The sequence below is a fragment of the Triturus cristatus genome, chromosome 8, assembly GCF_964204655.1.
Source record: "Triturus cristatus chromosome 8, aTriCri1.1, whole genome shotgun sequence".
Lineage (NCBI taxonomy): Eukaryota > Metazoa > Chordata > Amphibia > Caudata > Salamandridae > Triturus > Triturus cristatus.
In genome coordinates, this window is record NC_140591.1 from 41,258,068 (window position 1) to 41,284,244 (window position 26,177).

A 26,177-nucleotide genomic window follows, 5' to 3' on the forward strand; every position below is an offset into this window, starting at 1 on the left:
CCCCTCGCAGCAATCATCAAAAGCCACAGACTCAAGAACGTCTCATACGCCGAGGACACCCAGCTGATCATCTCCCTCACAAATGAACCTACAGCTGCCAAAATTAACTTTCACAACGGAATGAAGGCAGTTGCTACCTGGATGCAAGACAGCTGCCTCAAGCTCAACTTCGACTAGGCCGAAGTACTCCTCCTGGGACCGGGCCCTCAGCCCGGGAAGGCTCCTGGTGCCCCGCCACACTAGGAACCTCTCCCAACCCTACAGACCTTGCACGCAACCATGGCATCATACTGGACTCTTCGCTCTCAATGAACAGCCAAACCAACACAGTATCTTCGTCCTGTTTCCAAATGCTTAGCCAGCTTTGAAAGACATTTAGATGGCTCCCCACAGAATCCAGAAAGATGGTCACCCATGCACTCATCACCAACAGACTTGACTACGGCAACGCACTGTACGCCGGCATCACCCAGAAAAAGCTCAGGGAGCTACAGAAGGTCCAAAAGACCGCAGCCAGACTGGTCCTCAACATCCCTGCCATAGCCACATGACACATCATCTCCAACAACTCCACTTGCTCCCTATCAACAAGAGAATTGCCTTCAAGCTACTCACTCACAGCCACAAGGCCCTCTACTACGCAGGACTAAAATATCTCAAACATCGCCTCACTTTACACACACCTGCCAGACAACTTCGCTCCGCCCATCTCACCCTAGCCTCCGTCTCACGGATCGACACAACCAGAACTGGAGGAACATCCTTTGCCTATCTTGCCGCCAAGATCTGGAACACCCTACCACTCCACCTCAGGTAATCTACTCAGGAAGGACCTCAAGACCTGGCTCTTTGACTGAAATTCCACACCCATATGGATCAGCAACCCCCCCCACACCCTTCAGCACCTTGAGACCCTCACAGGTGAATAGCAGCGCTTTACAAACCCTTGATTGAAGATCCGTCGCAGAAAAGCCCGGTCTTTAAGGCCAGTTTCAGTGGTAGAGTGTTCCAAAGTCTGGGGGCCAGAAAGGAAGTGGATCTTCAGTAGGTGGGCTGATGAAGATCTGAGGGCTCCCAGGGAGATCAAGAGAGGCTAATGATCTCAACAAGGAAGGGCTCTTTCTATGAATTACCCTGTGAATACTGCAGAGAGTCTTGAACTGCTCTTGGTGTTCCACTGGAAGCCAGTGTAGATCTCTCAGAGCCTTGGTGGGCGATTGGTGTTTCAAAAGGATTGTCTGGAGGCGTGCAGCAGCTTTCTGCAGTCTCCTGGTGACATAGAGGGGTGATCCCAAAGACATGGCATTCCCATAGTCGAGTCAGGAAAGCACAATGGCCTAAATAATCACTCTTCTGGTGGTGGAAGACAGTAGGGGAAAGACTTTCCACAATAGTCTCAGGATGCCGTAGCACAGGCAGCAAGTATTTTGGCTTGATGGTCCATGGTAAGACCAGAGTCAAGCCAAATCCCAAGGTTCTTTATTGAGTTTTTGTGAGTGGGCAGTTTGCTCAGACAGTGTGGGAGAGGGCTCAGAGCAAAGGTCTGAGATTGTTACCCAGCAACATGACTTCTGTTTAGTCTTCCTTGAGGTTTAATTTACAACCCGCCATCCAGCTGGCTACTTCCTGAAGACAAGGAGTCTGAGATAGCTGGCCTGAGCCAGAGTCAGGGAAGATTGACACAACCAACTGGGTATCTCTGGCATAAGGATCCAACTACAACCCCTAGGAGTACACAATGTCAGCAAGGGGATGTAGATAGATATTGAACGGAGTGGGGCTCAGGGAGGAGTCCTGATGCACTCCACAGCAGGACGGGAGACTGGTTGAAAGGCAGGACTGATCCTGAACCTGAATGGTATGATTCTCCAAGAAGGAGGAAAGCCAATCGAATGCTCTGTCCATGAATCCTCTGCAAGAGAGTGGGATGGTCCACCGTATCGAACGCAGCACTGAAGTCTAGCAGAATGGTGGCTGCGGATCCTCCTTGATCCAGGAGCTGCCTGAGTTTCTCGACCACCGCCATCAGTGCTGATTCTGTGCTGTGTGGAGGGCGGAAGGCCATCTGGATGTAATGAAGGAGTTCCTTATGTTCGAAGAAGGCGGAAAGGATTTTATTAGCAAGTTTTTCTAGTAGCTTAGCGACTACGGGTAACAAGGTCATAGGCCTGTAATTACTACAGTTGGAGGGGTCAAGGTAGAAGTGATCTGAAAATTGCATGCTTCCACTGGAGAGGGACCTGTCCACAATACAGGAACAAGATTTAATAGTTCTGTCAGTACAGGGATAAGACCATCAGACTCTTGACGGAGGATGTGGGGACGAGTCAGGATCCAAAGGTGAACTGGAATTAACAGTTTGTAGGAGCTCCTTTACCAAAGCGTTCTTAAGCATCCTGAGCAAAAATACTGGAACCAAGGTCCATCAGATCAGAAATTTCCAGAAACACGGAGTAAACGTCAATGATTTTTTTCTGGCAGAAAGACGCCAATTCCTCACAGTGCTCAATCAGTGCGACCAAAGTAGGGCCGACTGCCAAGGGTTCTGTGATGTCTTTGAAAATATTAAAAATCTACCTAGGGCCATTGGAATAGTTAGTGATGTTTGTGAAGTAGAAGGCGGCTTGCGAACATTTAATCTCTGCATGATAGAGCATGATGGAGTTCCTATATTCAGCTTTACTGATCACATCATAGGTCTTCATCCATCTTCTTTCTAGATGCCTGCATTCTTTCTTCCAAGAAATTAGCTGAGCCATGAACCAGGGGGACTTGTGAGATCGCTTGACGTCTTTATGCCAACTCATGGGAAGACCTCATCCAAAGAGTTGACCAGCCACTCATTAAACTGGTGAGTGGCTAGATTGATATTATCCAAGGGATCGGGTTTAGAGGTTTCCGAGGCCTCCAGCCAATTCTCCAAATTAAGTTTGGCCCAAGGACGTTTCAGCCGTTTAACCAGGTAAGGAGGGGAGGGGGGGAGGACATGGGGAGGATAAGGGGGGGGGATAAAAAATTGGTCTGACCAAGATAGAGAAAGAGGGTTGTAGTCCTGAAGATTCCAGAGATTGCGAAACACCAGGTCAATAGTATGACCTTACTATTAGATGGTCCCTACATATAATGAAGCAGCTGTAGGGAAGCCATATCATGCAATATCATTTTAGAGGCACTACCATGCAGGTCATTCATATGGAGATTAAAATCTCTGGGTAAAGTGAAATTAGGCCTATCCACAGCTAACTCAGCAACTGCCTCCGGGAGACTTTGAAGGAATTTGGTATAGGGGTCTATATATGAGAATTCGGGAAAGTGAAGGTAGGACCGAAGGTTAGAGAAAAGGCTAAGCTCTTACAATTAGAGATGGTGGACAAAGATGAAGGGCAATTAAGTGATTCCCCATAGACCATAGCGATTCCACCGCCAACTTTTCCCTGTCTATGCAGCCTTATAATGCGGTAGCATGGGGGAAGAGCTTGAGTGACTTCGGGGCCAGAGTCCTCTGACAGCCAAGTCTCCATGAGAAACATTGCGTCCGGACTAGCCTCAGATAGAAATTTGAATATGTCTAGCTTGTGGGCAGCAAATGAGCGACACTTGTCTAGATATAAATGCCAAACTACTGGGGAGGATATGCAAGATCCCTGGGGCTAACTAAATCCAGGCTGCGCTAACCAACCATAGTAGTTGCAAGACCGTGATGGTAGATTAAGGTCAAAGGCATGCATACAGGAAGCGGATGGTTGAGTATGAAGTGCTTGTAATTGGCCACATGTTTAAGTTACCTTATCTGATGGGGTAAGGGCAGTATTCCTGGTCCTGGAAGGGCACAGCCCGGCTTGCCTCAGGCATGCCTTTGCTGCACCAGTGGCTCTTCCGTACCTCGGCCCTCATTTAAGGCTGGCCGGGCAAACCGCTTTAGTGCACAAAAACAGCACCTTTAATGGCACAATGCAGAGGAAGCAAATCCTCATTTCCCTCGGCCCCACCCTCTGACAACTCCCAGGAATTCCCCGCAGCAAAATTCAAGCAGCCACATTTTTTATAAGAGAATCGACGATAAACTTCACAGCCCCCCTCGTCCCCATATTCCCTGCAGCAGATTTCAAAACAAGCAGGTATTTTTAAAATTATGTCCCTTCCAGATGCCCGCCCGCTGGTAATATTTGGGAATTCACCCAGTTTATCTCAAGGCTGGAGAAGTGCCCATAAATATTGAAGATCTCACATTTCCACAAAAAATAAGTTTCGTCTGTGTGGGCTAGATACAATAGAATATCATCCGCATAGAAGCTGGGACCAAATCCCATCTTGCTCATAATGCCGAAAAAGAAGGGCCATTTCACTGAATCGAACGCCTTATTTGTATCCAGTGAGGCTACTGCCAACAGAGCCCTAATTCCTTCTGCTGTGGCAATGTTCAATGTGATCGATCTATGTGGCATAAACTCATTCTGGTCAGGGTGTTTCAAATCCAAGATTACCCCTCTCAATCGGTTTGCCATTAATTTGGTGTCCTAATTAAGCAGAAATATCAGCCTGTAAGAGGCCCACCTGTCTGCAGGCTTCCCAACCTTTGCTTGCGTATTTTGGATTTTTGTCATTTTGGTCTTGTTTTATTCAGATAAATATTGGTTCTTTTTTATAAACTCTTGTGGTGTCCTCCTGTAGTGTTTACATTGTTTTACTGTGTGTGTATGTACAAATGCTTTACACATTGCCTCTGAGATAAGCCTGACTGCTCGTGCCAAGCAAAGAAGGGGGTGAGCAGGCACCATCCGTTTCTAATAATTTAGTATAGCAGGCCAATTCTTGTATGCACAACACAGGTGGACTGAACATCCTGAGAAAACTTGCTCTCAATCCCCACCCAAGTACCAAGGCCATCATTTGCCACTAAATTTACATGTGCTGACTGATCCAGCCATTGTTTTTTTAATGCATTTTATAACAAACATAACAGTCGAACATATAAAGAATTGCACACATGTTTTCACGGTCCCAAATCCCACACCCCAGTGGGTAATGTTAGTTCCACTCAGTTCAGAATGGAGAATCTGTATCACAATGAGTCTGGTGGTTGAAGGGGTCCAGCACCATGTCTTTACTCCAGACCCAGCAAGTCGCCCATGCAATCCGGTATCTTTCTCAACTGCCCCAAATGTTCTCAAATTTCCTCAGGCACCCTCTTCCCTTGTATACCAGCTTTTCCTTGACACACATATGTTCGCTTCCATTTCTCAGTTCTGCAGCCGCAAATTAGTTGGGTTCCCCTACAGCCATGCAATCTTCCATTTTGCCAGCTGGAAGCCCAAGGTAACCAGCAATTGTTTTGTAAGCGGAGACGTCTGACTTCCGCCATATCCCCAGGAAGCCTAGAGTAGCCTGTCTGTCAATGGGCACGCTGGAGGCGCTTTCCAGCCTCTTAATAACTAACTCACAGAAAAGGCGTATCTTGGGACAAGCCCATATGGTATGTATGAATGTACCCTCCTGGATGCAGGTGCACTGACATGTCACTGGCCTTGCCTATTTTGTGTAGGAATGACTTAGTATAGTAGATTTTCTAGTATTGTCAGTGTAATCTGCTGAAATCGTGCCTGTATCACTCCTGCACGCTGGTTCCCCTACTTCAGTTTGCCAACGGTACCTCAATTGGTCAAGCTCCTGCTGCATATTAGTCAGTAAAGTGTTATATCTGAGGGAGATTGCCTTTTTGGTTATGTGGCCATTCAGCAACCTCCTCTCCAGCAGTGATTTCTATTTAGATTTCTATTTAGTTTCCTGCCCCGGTGATATCTGTGCTTTCAGTGCATCGTGCAGTTGGAACTATTGAAATACCTGTGGGCACCATCTCATATTCTGTCCTTATATGTCCAAAAGGTACAATACCATTTGCATCCCACTCGTCTTCCTAGGTTGAAAGGCCGATATCCCATTTTTTGAAGCCTCGTAATGTTGTCACTGGAACCAGTCTTGTGCCCAGCCACAGTGGGGTCTTAGGAGTCAATTTCCTCTCCCATTTAATTTCCCCTAGTGATCTATGCCACGTAGTTACCAATTTTATCGAAGGGCGTTGGCCAATAGCTTTTCACCGTACTTGGTGTGCAGATAGCCCCTCCTACCCAGCCAGACATTTCAGTCGGTAGGCGGGATCTTCCGACGGTACGTATGCCCATTTGTTGACAACACTGATCTGTTCAACTTCGTAGTATTTACATATGTTAGGTAGTGCTGTACCCTCATCACAGGTGGACCGCTGAAGTGTTTGGAGTGCTATTCGTGGCTTGAAGTCTACCCAGAGCAGGGTTTTCAGGACTCTTTTTATCATGAGGAAGAAAGTGTTGGGCAAGGCAGCATAAAGGTGAATTGGGGCAGCACTGTCATTTTAAATATCGCTGACCTTCCCAACAGCGGCAGTGCCCTGCAGTGTTTCACATCTTTGTCTAGCCTATTAACCTGTGTGATTAGGTTATCCTCATTGTGGGTATCATCTGCTTTTTGAGATCCACAGATCCAGGTATTTGAAGGGATGGGTGGCAATCTTTAACCACATTGGTTGGTGCCCCTCCACTTCCAGCCACCTCTCGGTAATATTAGGGAATTCACCCAGTTTATCCCAAGGCTGTAGAAGTGCCGATAAATATTGAAGATCTCACTTATCCACAAAAAATACGATTTGTCCGTGTGGGCTAGTTACGATAGAGTATCATCCGCTTAAAGGGATAGCAGTTCTTCCCTTGCATGATTCTATCTCCAGACCCAGATTTGGACGTCGACCCGAATCCATGCCACCAGCGCCTCTATCGCTTGGTCTGAAAGCATTGGTGAAAGGGGGCAGCCCTGCCTCATGTCCCTCTTTAATGGGGAATTCCAGAGAGAGGACACCATTGGCTTTGAGCTGCTCCCTAGGGTTATTATAGATCAACCTGACCCATTTGAAGAAGCTGGGACCACATCCCATCTTGCTCATAATACCAAATAAGAAGGGCCATTTCACTGAATCGAACGCCTTATTGGTGTCCAGTGAGGCTACTGCCAATGGAGCCCTAATTCCTTCTGCTGTGGCAATGTTCAATGTGATCGATCTATGTGGCATACACTTATTCTGGTCTGGGTGTTTCAAATCCAAGATAACCCCTCTCAATCGGTTTGCCAGTAATTTGATGTCCGAATTAAGCAGAAATATCAGCCTGTAGGAGGCCCACCTGTCTGCAGGCTTCCCAACCTTTGGTATAAGGACAATGGTTGCTCTGCACATATGGTCAAGGAGTGCCCCTCTCTGTTGATACAGGTGTTGTTAATGACATAATTTTCAGAGCAGCCTGTCTGATTAAATGGGCCTCATCTTGCTTTCTGTACAGTGATTACCAAGCTACCTGAAATTAACTATTACATAGCATTTGTTATGTGTTAGCATGTTTTGTACAAACCAGAATAATACCACTTTCTATTGCAAAATGTTTGAGTTTAGCATTGTTGCAAAGCATTTAATTTGTGCTAGTTTTATTGCAACAAAATAGAAATCTATTAATGCTTTTTTTGCTCAAGCATATAATTAAGTTAGGAAGTAGATTTGGGTGGGTTTTGTGTGTAAATAACTCCACACCCCAACAGTTTGATGCAGTGTTTGGACACATCTTGATAATGACTGCCGTATGACTAGGATCGGGGAATACTGGGCATACCATAACAAAGACTAGCACATGATGGGTATGATAAGTTTTGAGGTATTTGTATAGTGTGACATAAAACAATTAAACTGCCTCTTAATGCATAGTATAATGAATGTGCCGTTGCATTGTTTCCCAGTTGAGGGATCTTGCATTCTAACCTTAAAACAGCGTCTGCCACTTGATGCTCATTGCAGTAGTGCTATTTGTGCTTTTCCTTTTTATGTTTCTGGCCCAAAGTTATTGTGACCCTAAAGCACTGTCTCTTACCATCTGAGCTGTTGCAGTTTATCTCCCACATGTCTTGGAGGGTTGCATCTTGAACCTCACATCAGGCCATACATTTTAGAATATGTTTGGCTTGTGGTTGGAGATGGTTGTGTCAGTGCTGCTGGGTCTCCAGGTTGCCATTCAAATGTAATATGCTGCCCTTTGGTCTTGTATGTTGCTCAGTGTCTGAGGTGTCATAATTTGTAGTTATTTCGTAGATTCATACCTTCTCTCACTAGCTGCTGCTGTTTTTGTGAGGAGCATTAAATAGAGTTGTAGGTTGAGTTGAGAGAAGTCTGTAGTTAGGAATACATTTTCTAGTTGATAGTTTTAGTTGCACTGAATGCACCAGTTGGAAGGTGCTCTCGGTTCTCTTAAAGTTCTAGACATTTCTGTAAGTATTTTGAGTATCGTTTGATGATCTCTAAGCTCCCAATTTCTGGTGCATTGACAGATTTCTTTGTACTGTGTTTCAATAATCTTTAAATACATGCATCAAATATAGTATCAAGTGGGTGATCTACCAAACCAACAAGTCATCAATTACAGCCTAATGCATACTTACAAAGTGTAATAGTTCTAAATCAGTTACGCTAATTGTTTAAAAGGGTACTCTAAAGTAAAACTGTCAGGTATAAAACTAGGCTGTGTTGTGTTTCAGGAAGGCAACATTTCTTAGACATCCATCACCTTAGACAGTATTTTTTATCATCTTCACAGGTGCTCATTAAGTTTAGGGTCATTTCCTGTGCGCTGCATGTGAATTTTTTCAGCAACACTCCAGTGAGCAGCAGCTTTAAGCAACGTGTTGAGCCTTAACAGTCTAACTAGTGCATGGCTATTCTTCTCCTAACTGATAGCAGGGTAAATACAGAAACACCTTTCAATGCGTTTACTGTTATCTCACATTTAAAGTGCTTGTAATCAGCAGGACTACAATATGTGGATAAAAATCAGCTCTGGGATTTCCATACCTGGTACAGACATATCTCATGTAGCTACTTAAAAGCCAAGTATACTGTGTGTCATTTTAAATCTGGCACTGCCAGCACTTGTTTTAACTTGCAAGTCAGCTTGAGTTAGACCTACACATCTTACTTGGATCTGATTAGCAGATCTGGTTGCTTCCGGATTGATCTGTGCATCATATGTATCATATCAAAATCTAATGGCACCTCATATGGTTGACAGCAGTTAGTTTGAGACTGGACAGTGTTGAAAGAAATTTGCCATTTCGTCTTAATTACTTATGGTAAGGCTGCGAACAATAAGAACTGCCCTCCCTCTAAACTGTTTGTGTTGAACCTAATAAACCTACCATTATTGAACACTTGGCCAATCTCTGTGCATGCAGCAGGAAGCATTAACACACTGAATTGTGGCAGCCCCTTTAATCACGCTTTTGCATCATATAGACATTGCTTGGCCGCTGTCTTTGTCCGTGAACGTACGGACATCATACACTGTGACATGCCACCCAATTCTCATTTTCCCTCTAGGATTTGTTTTTTGTCCTGAAAATGATTCTGCTGTGTTTTTATTTTCATTGTAACATTATTATTTCCTAAGCTATGAACATGATAAAGTGAAATGTATTAATTTAATTAATTGTCTTGCTGTGCCATAGGACTTAAGTCACAACTCACTGGCCAAGGCCAACAAGGTCAACACCATTATGTGTTGTTGCATATGTTACTATTCAAATGAATGTGGACTCTGCTACATATTGGGATGTTGTTATTTTCTTGCAGAATGATCAATGAATGCTGATTTGCATTAGAATGATTATTGTCAGTAGTGGTACAGTGAGCTAAAAAGATGGACTGCATTGCAACCTAGAGTAATTACCGGTAGCCAGAATTTATTCAAGTGTTTAAATTTTTTTTACATTTCATCAGAGACATAGTGTACACTTTGCTGCTTATAGATTACGACATTACAGGTATTTTTGTTTCCACAGAGAGGAGATTCCTGAACACATAATAAGATGAAGAGTAATGAAGAAAATATGATAAAACTGGAAAGCTATCTGATACTTGAGAAGAACCATAAATGCCAAACAGCAATTCAAAATAGAACAACTCATTAGGAGACAGAGAATCTTGTACATGAACAGACATATCCTGTAAGTGTAAGAACATTGAGTGCAATCCAGCGGCTTCAAGAGTCTGAGGGCATCCATGGTGCAGTTCCCAAAACATCCAAATAAATTAAAATCACAAAAATTACACAGACAGAACACATCAACAATTAAAACATGCTAGATACCACCCTTTATCTTAGATAATTATCAGGTAGTTATAAAACGTGCTCCCCTCACTAATATGACAATATCAATGCTGTGGTGTCAGTCCATCATAAATGCTGTTTTGGCTGGACCTTACAATCCGTAGAACGAGGTATACAAACATAGGTATACCAAACATGAATCATGAAGCAGACATCTGAAAGTTAAAAGATACTAGTGTTGGGCTACTTGCAATGCAGAACATTATTCTAGAACACAACAACTTGGTATTGAGTTTTGTTCTGTGTGTGTTTGTGTCATTGATATTGTCCAAGAAGCAGACTATTTGGTTAAGCTGTGAGTTTCATTATTTGCACACATCCTAGAAAGTTCTTAACACACAGCTCCTGATAGATAGACCATAGATAGGTTATCAGTCCTGCAAGAACATATATACTGCAAATACCTAGTGAATAATCAATTATAGTTAGTGGTTCAGGAAACACAATGGTTAGTCAGCAAACACATTAACATGATTTAAGCCAAAATATAACCAACGCTTAGACTCCAAACCCCAAAGAAAAAAAAACATACACCTAACGTAAGACAAGCTTTGGGTTCTCCTCGGTACTGTAGCAGCACCACCAACCGTGCGCAGGGTAAAATGTATGAGGATAGATTGAATGTGGCAATAGGGTTCATCAGCCATCACAACTAAGAGTTCATTAACAGACAAAAGAAATAACATAAATGTTCTGTGTTTGTGAGAAGAGGTGTAATCACTCATCCCTACACTGCCACCACTAACAACTCAAGAGAAAACGTATTTAGGTGTAATGAATGTAAGATGACTTTTAATGAGTCATCAGCTCTGAGGGGCAAATATCAAATGTATACATCAGAACTTACAGGCAGGGAAAATGGAAAGAGCTTTACTGCCTCACCAAACCTAAAGATCCATCAACGAACGCACACAGAAAAACCTTACACCTGCAGTGAATGTGGAAAGAGCTTTACTTTCTCAGGAAAACTAAAGATCTATCGGCAAACACAAACCGGGGAAAAAGCATATCCTTGCAGGGAATGTAGCAAACACTTTACTTATTTACCAACACGAAAGGCCCATCAGCAAAAACACACAGGGGGAAAACCATACACATGCATTGAATGTGGAAAGAGCTTTAATAGATCCGGAAATCTAAAGAGTCATCACCTAACACATACAGGAGAAAAACCATACACTTGCAGTGAATGTGGAATGCGCTTTAGTAGATCCTCACATCTAAAGAGACACCATCTGACACACACTGGAGAAAAATCATACACATGCAGTGAATGTGGAAAGAGCTTTAGTAGATCTACGTCTTTAAAGAGCCACCATCAGACACACAAGGGGGAAAAACCATATGCATGCAGTGAATGTGGAAAGCACTTTACTGAAGCATCAGCACTTACCATCCATCTACAATGGCATACAGGAGAAAAAGCATATACATGCAGTGAATGTGGAAAGAGCTATCCTCGCGCATCAGCACTAACCTACCATCAGCGCAGTCATACAGGAGAAAAACCATACACCTGTAGTGAATGTGGAAAGAGCTTTACTCTAGCATGGGGCCTAACCCTCCATCTGAGAGGGCATACAGGAGAAAAACCATATGCTTGCAGTGAATGTGGAAAGCGCTTTACTAAAGCATCAGCACTAACCATCCATCTGCAATGGCATACAGGAGAAAAAGCATACACATGCAGTGAATGTGGAAAGAGCTTTACTCAAGCTGCACACCTAGCCACTCATCTGCAAAGGCATACAGGAGAAAAACCATACACATGTAGTGAATGTAGAAAGAGCTTTACTCAAGCTGCACACCTAGCCACCCATCTGCGAATGCATACCGGAGAAAAACCACACACATGTAGTGAATGTAGAAAGAGCTTTACTCAAGCTGCACACCTAGCCACCCATCTGCGAATGCATACAGGAGAAAAACCATACACATGCAGTGAATGTGGAAAGAGCTTTAGTAGATCTACACATCTAAGGAGTCACCAGCGAACTCACACAGGGGAAAAACCATACACATGCAGTGAATGTGGAATAAGCTTTGCTCAGTCAACAAGTCTAAAGATCCACCAGCGTAAGCACCCGACAAAAACCATGCACCTGGATGAATATGGAAATGTTTTTACTTAGGCACCCATCCTCACCATCCATCTGAAAATTAATGTAGCAGACAAACCATACACTTGAAGTGAATGTGGAAAAAGCTTGAGTAAATCCACACCTCCAAAGAGCCGCCATCTAACACACAGGGGAACAACTTTACTCGGAGAATGTGAAAGAGCTTTACTCAAGCATAAGATCTAGCCATCCATCTGCAATGGCATATAGACGAAAAAACATGCAAATGCAGTGAATGTTGAAAGAGCTTTAGTAAATCTAATCATCTAAAGAGTCAGCAGCTAACACACAATGTGTGAAAGAAAAAAATACACACATGCGGTGGATGTGCAAAGAGATTTACTCAAGCATCAGTCCTAACTAGCCATCTGTGAAGGCCTACAGAAGAACTATTCAAATGCAGGGAAGGTGGAATAGGCTTTGCTACCTCAACATACCTAAAATGCCACCAGCAATCACACATAGGAAAAACATAAAATACCCGGGCTGTTTCAGTTTTATATAATCTGTAAGACTCCTCCTGTAGATGTAGTAAATGAAGGAATGGCTTTTATGATGTAGTATGCATATTGGTCAATTAGTGAACACACAAAGAGGAAATAACATTCTAGATGGATGTGATAAGTGCTTCCATGCATTTTTGCAACTACATGTGCATCAGCAAATGCACACACGAAAACTCATACATAAGCATCTAATACGATGATTTTCAGTCTGTCATGGAATTAGAAGTCGTTTCAGCAACACGTCCAAGAAAATAATTTTGGCTACAGTAAACGTGGGAAGGCTTAATTCGCCTTTCACTGTTTTATGAATAAACAGTGTCTAGACCTTGCGATTGTCAGGTAAGATTCAATTATTGTGCTTTATAGCTTTGGAAAAACACAATCATATGTTGACACTACCCTTCCACTGTGAGAGATAGCTCTTTGGCCGTATTACTCGGTATGTTGGTAACCTTAAACTTTGTTGTTCATGGGGCACATTTTTCTATTCCATTCATGTACGTAGGGATGGTGGAGGCCTTAATGAATTATGGAAACATTTAGGTCCAGGTATATTTTAATGTACACATTCATCATGGGGTTCTGATGACAATATAAACAAGAAGTCCAAAGGGCATGTGGTTAGTAAATATGAGCAGATCCCTTAGATGGGATTGTAGGATCATGTCATAAATGTTAGTCAGTTTGTATTTTTTATATTGCATGATTATTTTATGGCAGTTGGGTTGAATAGTATATTGTTTTTCAAATGGGAATGTTTATTAAAAACTGTAAGTGAAGTCTGTATAATTGTGAGATTGTTAATCACGTTCTCCATCTGTATTTTTATCATTGGAATATTCAATCAGCAAAACCAATAGTAAAACTCTGCAGATTGGTTTGAGGCTATTGACTTGCTGATGAAACCCATATTTGAAAGGGACCCATGAAATGCCTGCAGAACCCCATGAGGCAGTATAAGAGCATATTACAGGATTACCTGCTATGTGATTTTTCTCTATTAATGTATGATCTTGTGTCATTGCTCAGATCTGGCAAATATATATACGTGTAAATGGAACAGTATAGTGTGCTAAGGATAGGATACATCAATCTTTTTTATGAATATTTTTCTTCTTGTTTTTGAAATAGTTATTATGATCTGTAGGATGGCCGGAGGACACCATCTTATAGAAACCTCTCAAGTCTTGGACTTTCTTTTAACAATCATTTGAATGAGGTCTGTCAGTTTCTATTGAAAAAGAACCACGATTACAATACCTGCAATGCACTAATATATATTCAATGAAATTCTGCCACACACCATCCACATGACATTCATTCATCTGCCTATCCTTATGCTGTCCTACTATTGATAATTGATAGAAAAAAAATTCTGAATGCATTTTGTATCTTTAAAAATTTTTTTGATTTCACTTATTGTTGGTGATTTTGTCATATCAGTAAACAATGACCTAGTTTAGAACATGGTTCTTCTCTACTTTGTGTACAGATTACTGTTAAGAATAGATATGGTCTTTCTGCTTTGTTGGGAATATTGCTGAAAGGATTTCATGCTAATAATTTTTCCCTCTTAAACAGCACTCTGGCACAAGAATTGTCTCAGGGACATACATGCATTTCTTTTATTTCTGATAAACTCCAGGAGAAGCAGTATGTGCTTGCCAGGTTCAAAAGATTGGACTGTAACATACCCAAGTTGGATGGGGGAAGTAAATTAGGCTTCTTTTTAGAAACGCAGAACATGCTATGGAAAGCTGTAGATAACTTATACCACTTCCTAAGCATTCTCCTTTCATTGAAAATCACTAAACTAAATATGGAAGCATATATCATTCACACAATGATCTTACATGCTAACTTGATACATCTACTCTCAGTTGACATTGATTTGTATGCCCCTAATGAGGGTCCAATATGGAGATCTTCCTAACTGTTTGCCACACTGGAGACCTTTACTCTCTATGGAAGGTGGCTCTGTGGAAGGCCCAACATAAGGTACAAATACTTATTTATTTATTTGAAAAGTTTTATATAGCACTGGCTAGACCCGGAGGTATCAGACCGCTTTACATGAGGACGAGCATTGTTTCAGAGCATAGTTACCACTTACATAGTTACAAGTTATACAGTTTCAGAGCATAGTTACAAGTTGCTGGAGCGTAGTTACAAGTGTTAAAAACATATACATAAGGGAAAAAGCAGGCAAGGGCAGAGATTCAGGGAAGAGAGGATAGGAGCAGGGGAGGTATACAAAGAATGAAAGAGGGAAAAAGGTGGGAGGGAGAAGGGGACAGAAACGGGAGACGAGGAAAAAAAGTGTCTAACGTCCGGAGTGCTGTGATCCCAGTGGAAATGGCATTCCCACACCTCTGCTGTGTGTGGCTCCCTTTACGCTGTTGACTCTCTCAGAGGGGTCTCTGAGACTCTAAGACATAAATACTGGATCCTTCCCCAGCAAGGGAAGAGAGAGTGCTTTGGCAAGGGGCGCCATTCTCACACCACCGCTGTGTGTGGCTCCATTAAGAAAATTATGAGGGCATGAGTTTGAGGTAAAGGTTCCACCAGAACGGGGATGCACAAGTGAGCGCTTTGTCCACATCATATGCAGTGCCCAGGAAATGTTGGGTTCAGCAGTAGTCTGATATTTTTATATGCACTGAAAAGGTTGCAGTGGGGATTCTCCTCTTCCTGGCATCCTCAAAATGACAAAGAAGGTGATTTCCAGGGGTGGAGAGGGGAGTATTATCATCTCTGTGTACAATCAGGCAGTGTCATTCTGGCTGTAGTCAACTCTTTAAAAAGAAATTGGAGTTAGAGTGGGCATGGTTTTAAATGCAGGCAGAAAAGGCCTAGGCGTGTCTCTCTTCTCATGGAGGCTAAACAAATCTATACGAGGTGTTGTATGGCTTAATCTTCTATTCCCATGATTACGGCAGCCATCTTGTACTTTCTGCACAGCTTTATATGATAACGTCTCAATGCACTGTGAATTGTTCCCTTTATATCACAAAAGGCAGGCAAATGACCGAAAAGTCAAGGTACACCTTTGCAGTCTAGCCTTTTCGATTTACTCTTCACCCTGTGTTCCTGGTCCCTCTCTCTTGAAATAAATGTAACATTTGTATATGCCAGGGGTACTGGTAGGCCATGTCAAGATGCTGGCAATCATTAACAAGCGTTGGCATAGCCAATAGGGCTTTCCTTTGGGACCTTATGTGTTTAGCCAGAACTTTGGGCTATGTTGTAGAGTATTGTGGCTGCTGTGCACTATGTTGAAAAGTTATAATAAAAAGTGTTAAGCATTTTTGTTCCCTTTATACAAACGAAGACGACGTTACTTTCTTTTTGTTTCATTGTATTTGTTTGATTATAAAGATATGTTATATGGCCAATATTTCATGGTTGGGAGACTTTTGTTTTTACTGAATTATGGCTTTTGAAACTAATGCTAGATGTTAAATAGTCTTAATCATGTAATTATTAAAACAGAATGTATGTTGATGCATAGACTGTAATATGTTGTGTATGTTGAAAGTGGGTGTGAATTTCGAGTTGGGAAATCTTCAGTTAGTCATCCATCAACAAAGTTCATAAGTAGCAAATTACAGTCAGCAGCTTTGCGTTGTATGATTTCTCATGCTGTATTCTTGTGTATTAGCTATTGGCAAAACTATTTAGCTATAACCAAAGCCTGATGGGTTGCAGTGGGGGTTGCCAGAGAGCTGCTGCCCACTCTGCTCTAAGCTTCTAAGGCCAGAGTCTAAATTCCACCTCCACCTCCATCCTACAGCTGATATGTTTAAAACACCAAACAATGGAATACCTAAATAGTTTTAGGCCAGGGAGGGTGCTTGGTTTGACCGTGGAGCTGAGCAGTATATGTGATGCCTGAAGCCAGTTCTGCTGCGGTCGTTCATTCCAGCTGCGAGGTCTAAAGGTGAGATGAGGACCTTTCGATAAATCCATTCTGCTGCGTAAACCTTCATGTGGGTTCCAGCAGAGGATGGGCCATTATTAAGTAGCACTCTGGCAGAGGCCTATGCTGGTTACTGCCTGATTGGACCTGGAAGAGCTCGTGGATGGACTGCACTGGCCTCCTGGGCAGTGACACAGGCCACCCCCATCTGGCCTACATCCGCATGTCCAGTTGAAGATGGGAGACAAAGCGCATGAGAAGACAGCAGCCACAAGGAATCGAGGGAGGACCTTGTTATCACTCGGGCCTACTTTGTCAAAGTAAGGTGTTGCGTGACAATTCCAGCATGCTCATTGAGAGCCCCAATTCATGCTGCATATCACAAAGCAAGATTCTGAACTCAGCGGATTTGCATCTGTCTACCCCTCACAGGTGCTAATGAGTAAATTTATCTACTTTACATGACAGAGTAACAGCGCATTTTTGGACTTTGTCCACAGCGCTGGGGCTCGGGTAGGAGGACTGGCTGTGGGCTACAGGGATAATAACAAGCCTAGGCGAAAGCAAAGTTGAACTGCTGAACCTAATGTTGCAACACTCTTGGGGGTTGTGTTTAGCAACAATACCAACTAAGAGACTCAAAGCCTGATTATTGGTTAATTCTGACCTTTTTGTGAACTGTTGATTATGCACTCATTGGAATTACCTGTGTGGGCACCATCTCATATTCTGTCCTTATATGTCCAAAAGGTACAATACCATTTGCATCCCACTCGTCTTCCTAGGTTGAAAGGCCGATATCCCATTTTTTGAAGCCTCGTAATGTTGCCACTGGAACCAGTCTTGTGTCCTCTCCCATTGAATTTCCCCTAGTGATCTATGCCACGTAGTTACCAATTTTATCGAAGGGCGTTGGCCAATAGCTTTTCACCGTACTTGGTGTGCAGATAGCCCCTCCTACCCAGCCAGACATTTCAGTCGGTAGGCGGGATCTTCCGACGGTACGTATGCCCATTTGTTGACAACACTGATCTGTTCAACTTCGTAGTATTTACATATGTTAGGTAATGCTGTACCCTCATCACAGGAGGACCGCTGAAGTGTTTGGAGTGCTATTCGTGGCTTGAAGTCTACCCAGAGCAGGGTTTTCAGAAGTCTTTTTATCATGAGGAAGAAAGTGTTGGGCAAGGCAGCATAAAGGTGAATTGGGGTAGCACTGTCATTTTAAATATCGCTGCCCTTCCCAACAGCGGCAGTGCCCTGCAGTGTTTCACATCTTTGTATAGCCTATTAACCTGTGTGATTAGGTTATCCTCATTGTGGGTATCATCTGCTTTTTGAGATCCACAGATCCAGGTATTTGATGGGATGGGTGGCAATCTTTAACCACATTGGTTGGTGCCCCTCCACTTCCAGCCACCCCTCGGTAATATTAGGGAATTCACCCAGTTTATCCCAAGGCTGTAGAAGTGCCGATAAATATTGAAGATCTCACTTATCCACAAAAAATACGATTTGTCCGTGTGGGCTAGTTACGATAGAGTATCATCCGCTTAAAGGGATAGCAGTTCTTCCCTTGCATGATTCCATCTCCAGACCCAGATTTGGGCGTCGACCCGAATCCATGCCACCAGCGCCTCTATCGTAGGTCTGAAAGCATTGGTGAAAGGGGGCAGCCCTGCCTCATGTCCCTCTTTAATGGGGAATTCCAGAGAGAGGACACTGTTAAATGGTAGCGGCAGTTTCAGTCGATAACCTTTCAAGTATTTGCCCGGCGGTAATCGCCTCTCATACCACTCGATAATTTACCAATGAAAGAGGCAGGCGCCGGAGACTGGAAGGCAGGAAACAAAGTTTTATTCCGTCGGAGCAGAACACATCAGATCAGACAGCAAGGTATCGTCACGAGGTGCTCTAACTGCATCTCTGAGACCTGGTCTCTTATACACCGGTTTATTGCTTTATTACACATAGTACATTCTTGAGATTCCCTTGATGTATGAGAGAACATCCCCTGAAGCCCCGGCTCAGATCCGATCCCACACATAGTTACAGTAGAAGTTCCCACCTTACCCGCAGTAGGAGATGGCTATCGCGCAGCAGGGAATTCCGCCAATTCTCCGGGGGTGTGTGCGACCGGCCGGGTCTTAGGGGGTAGGGGCTTTGATCCACTGTAATCCCTTTGATGTGGGGTGTTTCCCTTACAGTAGGGGCAATAAACTGCATCCGCAGGGCTAGGTGATGGCCTGGGACCAGTTCGGACAATGGGGCGCAGAGGAAGGGGGTTATCAAAGGAGCGGCATGACCACATGTATGGGATGTCGGTCGGATGTGGTTCCGTAGCAGGGTCGCGCAGAAGGAGAGGGTTTATGGCCCGTGTATGAGAGAGCGGGGGCGGCCGGCGCGCGGGGGGATGCTTGCAGCGCCAGGGGAAAGCGCTGGCGATAGAGAATGAGCGGGGAGAGAGAGTGGGGTGCCTAAAATGGCGGCCGTGCATTCGCTGTGCGTGGCGCTGGGGAGAGGCAAGATGGCGCAGATAATGTTCAGTTTGCAAGCTAAATTTCCACAGTCCTCCCTTTTAACATATCTCGCCAGCTTGCCTAATTTGGATCTATCCCCATAATACTCCGAACTTCCACCTCATACAGAGCTTTCATTCGCTCTGTTTCAAAGTCCAAAGTCTTAGGGCAGATGCAGTTCATAAAAAGCGAACATAAAGGTGGCAGACACTGAATCCCCAAGCAACATCCACATAGTATCACAATTGGTATGAGGATAAATGAAAACAGCCTCCATCCCCAACTTTTAATAGTGTCCCAAAACCAACTCCCCAGTGACCATTCTTCTTGCTCTTGATGGACCTCTGTGGACAGTCTGTGAAGGTGTTCAATTGCTTTGTAGACTGAGGGTGAGTTATCCGGTACGTAGGTACAACAGCTGGACCCAATGATGCGGCATGCTCCTCCACGATCAGCCAGAACCACATCTAGAACGAGGCGGTTCTGAAGAGCCACCAGGCGGACGGCCTGAAGCTCAGCGGTGTTGTTGGCGAGGGCGCCAGCTGTAATGTTCATCGCCGTCTCGACTGCCTGGGTTAAGTGGCGGATGGCACGGCTGTTTGCCATTGGACCCCAGAGTGGAACAAGGCCTTTCACTGCGTCCATGAACTGTGCTCCGGCGGAGTCGGCTTGCACAATGTCTTTGGCCCGCTTCTGTCGGTGATGGTTTGCTGGAGCCACATATGTCGGAGGAAGGACAAAGGCGATGTAGCAGGTGCCTCCCCAACCTTTCGGAAGCCAGGTGTAGGCCTTAGTACCACAGACGAAGTACATATTCGGGGAGGCAACAAAGGAGGGTGGGTCAACTGAGTCCAATGTTCGGGTGATGAGGCAGGAGCTGTGGCCCACCAGCTGCGCCCCCAGGCCTTCGAGGCACACAAATCCAGTGATGTTGATGACGGACAGGGCCACTGTTAGGGTGGCGGCCGTCCGTTTCCGGAGGTAAGAGAAGGTGGGTCTGGCTAGGTTGTTGAACACTTGCATTTCAACTCGTTCTTTGGCAGGGATGTCCATGTGAAAGGAAGTGTTCGATCTCAGATGGCAGAAGAGGGCAGAAGTTCTTCCAGTTTTGTTCAGCCAGAACCCATGGTAGAAGTGTGACATGGTTCTGCCGGAAGTGGCATTGTCCTTGTAGCTTTCTTGCAGGAGGATTAGCCAGGCGAGGCAGGAACCATGGACAGAAAAAGGTGAAGGGATGAAAGGGATAGAGTGTCCAGTGGCAGCAATCCACAGATCCAGCAATTAGTGGCGTTGGCAGCAAGATTGTGTTGGTGGAGCAACTGCACAAAAGAGTTATTCCAGAACTCCTTACGCCTTTCTCGGAGTTGGGGTGAAAGTGAGATCAGATGGTGTTCTTTCGGGGTGGTAGGTTGAACGGTGGTCAGCAATATCTTATGAGCGGGTATGCCCTCCTCCATGATCCAGAAGGTGACCACGAGGAGAAGGCAAAAGAGAAGGGTAATGAAAAGTGCGATAGTCTTGAAGCTGTGCATTCGGTCAGTCTTTGGGTTTTTGTAGTGGATCTTCGGACGTCCGGTTGCTTCCATCATCTTCATGTCGGGCGCTTCCATCACCTTCAAGAGACTCGGTAGCGGGCAGAACCACAGACTTCGCTTAGTTTCTCTCCCGGTGGCCTTTGAGGTGACTAGGCTACCGCTCTGAGATTTCCACTTAGCCTGTGGTCTGCTTAGCCGAAGTTCTCTCCTTTCGTCGCAAGTTATACCCTTCCTTGGATGGCACGGTGGGATCAGGATATCTTACTAACTCGAGTGTCTCTGTATCTGGGCAGCGGCTCAGGGATGGTCGGTCTTTGTCCAGAAGTTCTTCTTGGGCGGTGATGTTGTCCGTGGTTGTCAGGGTCGGTGATACCTTCTTGCAGTGGTGTGCATGCAGCCAATTGCGTTTCCCCTCCACTCGAAGAGCTGTTCGGGTGGTGATCAGGACTTGCAGGGGGCCCGTCCACCGGGGCTCCAGACTCTTGGTGCGCTGGAAGTTACGCACTAAGACGAAGTCACCGGGTTGGATGTCGTGTCCGGGGCCCCTAGAAACGTCGGGAATGGCGTGCAGCACCTGCTGATGGATAACAGACAACGTTTTAGTTAGGTTATACAAATAGTCAGACATGAGGACGTCCGGGACGTCGTGGATGGATGTTGGTTTTGGTGCAGTCCAAAGGTTCATGGGCCGCCCAAAGACGACCTCGTAGGGGGTTAAGTGGTGTTTGGTGGGGGTGGAACGCATTGATAGCAATGCTAGTGGGAGAGCGTCTGGCCATCTTAGTCCCGTGGTGGCGACTATTTTTGCTATCTTAAGCTTCAATGTGGCATTGTGTCGCTCAACCAGGCCTGCAGATTGGGGATGGAAGACCGCATGGAATTTCTGTTTTACACCCAACCCTTTTAAGATGAGTTGGATAACTTCGGCTACGAAGTGGGGGCCGTTGTCGCTCCACAAAATTCGACAAAGGCCATATCGGGGGAAGAATTCCTTCAGTAGTACTTTTGCAGTAGTCATAGCGGTGTTGTCGTGGGTTGGATAGGCTTCCACCCACTTGCTGAAGGCACACAAAACGACAAGTACGTACTTCAAACCTTGGCACCTTTCTAACTGGACATAGTCCATTTGTAGGACTTCAAAAGCGTGATTGGGGACCCCGAACCCTCCCCGGGGTACAGCAGTTCCTTTCCCAGGGTTGTGTTGGAGGCATACTAGGCATTGTTAGACCAGACGTTTGGCTGAGTCTGGGATCTTGTCGTTGTGCCAGACTTTGGAGACGAGTTCGATCATGGGGGCAGACCCTATGTGTGCGGGGGAGTGTGCCATGGTCAGCATGGGGATCAAGTATGAGTCTGGTAGCAACCATTTGTTCGAGTCTTTAGTCCGCCAGCAACCATCATCGTCCTTCAATCCCACCCGTGCCCATTCAGTTAACTCGTGTGGTGTACTGGCTAATTGGATGTCCCTAATCGTTTCCCCAGCATCCTTCCATTTCTCAGCTTGTGACCTGGTCACGTACATACGGGTCGTGGACCTATTCTCGGCTGTGGTTCGGGCAGTAATGTCAGCTAGTGCATTTCCCTGTCCTATAATGTCTGTCACTTTCTTGTGTGCTTGGCATTTGATCACAGCCAGCCGTGTGGGGAGGAGGACCGCTTCGGTCAGGGCAGAGACTAGATCTCCATGCAGGATGGGTGTGCCATGAGAAGTCAAGAATCCCCTCTCTTTCCATAAGAGCCCAAAGTGGTGAACTACCCCGAAGGCGTACTGACTGTCTGTGTAGATGTTTGCGGTTGTCCCTGCTGCCAGGATGCAGGCTCGTGTGAGAGCAATTAGTTCCGCCGCCTGTGCGGATCGCTGTGTGATGCGGGCTGTCTCAACAACTGTTCGGGCTGTGGTGACTGCATAGGCAGCTGAGGTGGTGCCATCGGGGAGCTTGATGCATGAGCCATCCACCCACAGTTCTCCGTCAGGGTCCGGGAAGGCAGTATCTCGGAGGTCGACCCTACTCTTGGTCTGTTCGTCGGTGAGGGTCACACAGTCGTGTATAGGGGACGCATTGGGATCAGTGTCCGGGAGAGGTAGTAGGGTAGCTGGATTCAGAGTGGTGCATCGTTTCAATGTGATGTGGGGTGCAAGCAGAGTCAGTTCGTAACCGGTCAGTCGTGCGCTAGTCAGGTGTTGAGTCTTGGTCTGGTTCAGGAGGGTGTCAACCGCATGGGGTACCAATACTGTGAGGGGGTTTGAGAGTACGATCCCCTCGCTTTGCCGGATAGAGATAGCCGCGGCGGCTACTGCTCGAAGGCATGCGGGCAAAGCTCTGGCTACAGGGTCAAGAGTGGCAGAGAAGTAGGCACAAGGGCGTTGTTTAGGGCCTATGGACTGGGTTAGGACAGACAACGCACATCCCTCCCTTTCGTGGGTGTAGAGGGAGAAAGGTTTAGTGTAGTCTGGGGTTCCTAGGACTGGGGCCGAACAGAGGGCGTCTCGTAATTCTTTGAAGGAGGATTGACATTCGGGTGTCCAGGGGAGGGGGAAGGGGACATCTTTAGCCAGCAGGGAAAGTAGAGGTTTTACGATAAGACTGAAGTTTGGCAACCATTGTCGACAAAAGGAGGTGAGGCCTACTAGGGACCGCACTTGCTTCTGAGTTTTGGGAACAGGGGTTTCTAGGATGGTCTGAATTCGGTCAGTGGTAAGTTTCCTCCCGTCTTTGGATAGTAGGTGGCCTAGATACGTTACTTGGGGCTGGCAGAATTGCAATTTCTTTCTGGAGACCTTGTGACCGTTCTCCGCAAGGAAGCGGAGGAGGTGAATGGTGGCTGTGACGGCAAGTGGAGTGGTGTCGGCCGCCAAAAGAATGTCATCGACGTACTGTATCAACACCACTCCATCGGGTAGTTGGACTGCATCTAGCTGTCTCTTGAGGGCTTGGCTATAAATGCTGGGACTCTCAGTGTAGCCTTGGGGTGCCCTACAGAATCTGTATGAACGGGCTTTTAGGGTGAAGCCGAAGAGGTAACGGCTGTCTGGGTGGATGGGGATGGAGAAGAATGCGTTTTTGAGATCAATAACAGTAAAGGTGGTGGCAGTGGATGGAATCAGGGTGAGGATGGTGGTGATGTCTGAGACCACGGGGTACTGGGGTATGACTACTTTGTTAACCTCTCGCAAATCAACAATGAAACGGTAGGCTTTCTCATCTCCCTCGCCTTGCTTCTTTACAATGGGTAGGATAGGGCTGTTGCAAACATTACTGACTACTTCTTCTACCACTCCTGCCTCGACTAGGGACTCGATGATTTCCACCAATGCCTTCTCGCCTTCGGGTGATATCCGATACTGTGGAAGCTTTGGGAGCACTGCGTCCGGTCGGACGGTTATGTGTACTGGGTCAATCACCATGCGCCCTACATCTGAGTCGGTTTTAGCCCATAGATGTGAAGGTAATGTATCGAGTAGGGACATGTCAGCATCGGTTATAGAGAGCATACGCCGTGTGTGACAGGGTCTGGACAGATCTGGGTTATCGTGTAGGATGACTCGAACTCCGTCTGGGGAGCATCTGATGGTAGCTCGAAAATGTTTTAGCAAATCAAGTCCCATAATAGCATCAGGGGTGTTGGAGGAGAGCAGAAAGGTCGTGTCAGTGGTGTTATCTTCTAAGTCAAAGGAGATTGGTGCTGATAAGGGGTTAGTGGAGGGCGTTCCATCGAAGCCTATTGAGGTTACATGTGAGCCAGACAAGGGTGCCCTAGGGATCAGTCGTTTGGATAACGCACTACGTGTCGCCCCAGTGTCTACCAGGAATGGAGATTTTGTGCCCAAGACCTTAGCAGTGACGTAAGGACCTTGCTGGTCAACACGGAGTTCGACTGGATCCCTCCCTTGCCCCTGGGGGTCCTATGCGAAGTCATGGGTGCTTTCGTAGTCGGACTGCTGACACTGGTTTTGTCGGGGGCGATCAAAGGTGTTTGGTCTGCCTGGCCTGACGTTGATTGCGTCGTCCGTGTGCCCTCGTCCCTGTCCTCTATTTCTGGGGTCATATGCTGTGTCTCTGGGATCCCTATTTTTGTTCAGTTCCAGAAGGACCGGGCACTGGGATTTCCAGTGTCCGAACCCTCTGCAGAACGCACATTGGTTCCCATCTAAGTCTCTCCGTCCGTTGTAGGGTGCAGGTGTATGGTCTCTAGGGGGTAGCTTCCTAGGGGCGGTTGGTTGGTAATTCTCTTTCGGGGGTTCCCTTCCTATGGTCACCCCTTGCAACTGCGCTATCATTACCCTCTCCTTCAGTTCCTTTTTCTTCTTCTCTGACGCCCTGTCGTTCTCGTTTTTCTGGTTTTCGTAGTATTGGGCCATCTGGAGAATTGCTGCGGGTTTGGAGGCTGCCCAACTACTCTCGCTGGTCTGTATTTTCTGGGAAACTTCTTGTGACAGTCCCTTCACATAATTCTGGACAAAGAGGTGATGTCCGGATGCGGTGGTCATGTCTTGGCCACTGTAATCGGAAAACACCGTCTCGAATCGGGAGAAGTATTCAGACACATCCTCCTGGGGTTTCTGGCGGCAAGCCGTCACTATCGACCAGTCTACCTTTCTTTCTGGGATTAGAGTCTTCAGCTTTAGTACAATCTTGTCTGGGAGCTCTAATATGGCTTTCGGGGGTTTCTGTCCTGGTTCTCGCTGCTTATCTATGGTATCGAGTTGTACCCAGGTATATCCGAACGGCTCAGCGTGGTCAACTTTCCGGATTTGTTTCCACACATCAGCCGGCAGACATAGCCCAAAGAACAAGTCGATATCTGCTAAAGTCATAATCGTAGAACCTAAGGCTGTACCCAGTTCAGTGTAGAAGGCAGTCGGGTTCTTTCTCAAGTCGGGTAGAGTTTTTCTAAAGGTCAAAATATCTTGCCGGTCCCACGGCTGGTAGACCCAGTTAGATACAACCCTTCCCTTCGCATCTTGGTGGTTGATGTCGTCATGTGTTCCCTGACCTCGTGGGGGGACCCAGTAGGGGGCAGCTTCTTTGATGGGCATCATGGCATCAGCCCTTCCTTCCTGGGGCTTAGTCGCTATGGGGGTTTCTGCTTTGGTGGTCTGCCTATGTTCTTTAAGGTGTCGGTAGACCTCGAGTGTACGAGTGAAGAGGTTCGTCACGTCGCCCTCTCTTTCTTCTCCGATGTCTACCTTCCTATATAGGGCCGCTAAGCCTTCGGGACCTTTATCGTGGTATCTATCCTCATATGCATTCAGGGCGTGATAACAGAGCCGTACGACAAAGTGTCGTCTGCGGCTGTCGGCATACGAGTTATACACGTCTGTTATATACTCCTCACTTTCTTTTC

At 45.7% G+C, this 26,177-nt stretch overlaps 1 protein-coding gene across 6 annotated transcripts in view; it reads left to right on the forward strand.

Moving 5' to 3' along the window:
* Window positions 1-26,177, forward strand: part of LOC146799922 (uncharacterized) — a 96,841-nt gene that overhangs the window by 25,043 nt on the left and 45,621 nt on the right. For 2 of the 6 annotated variants that reach the window (XR_014967600.1, XR_014967601.1), the window contains exons 4-5: window positions 2,721-2,851; window positions 9,904-10,068. Coding sequence is in view for 3 of the 6 variants with exons in the window: in XM_085620873.1 (XP_085476999.1) it covers window positions 11,018-12,364 (1,347 nt within the window). In the remaining 3 variants the exon portion in view is untranslated. Of the gene's footprint in view, window positions 1-2,720; window positions 2,852-9,903; window positions 16,256-26,177 lie in introns of those variants that run through there. The other 4 variants (XM_085620875.1, XM_085620874.1, XM_085620873.1 and 1 more) reach the window with 3 other exon arrangements.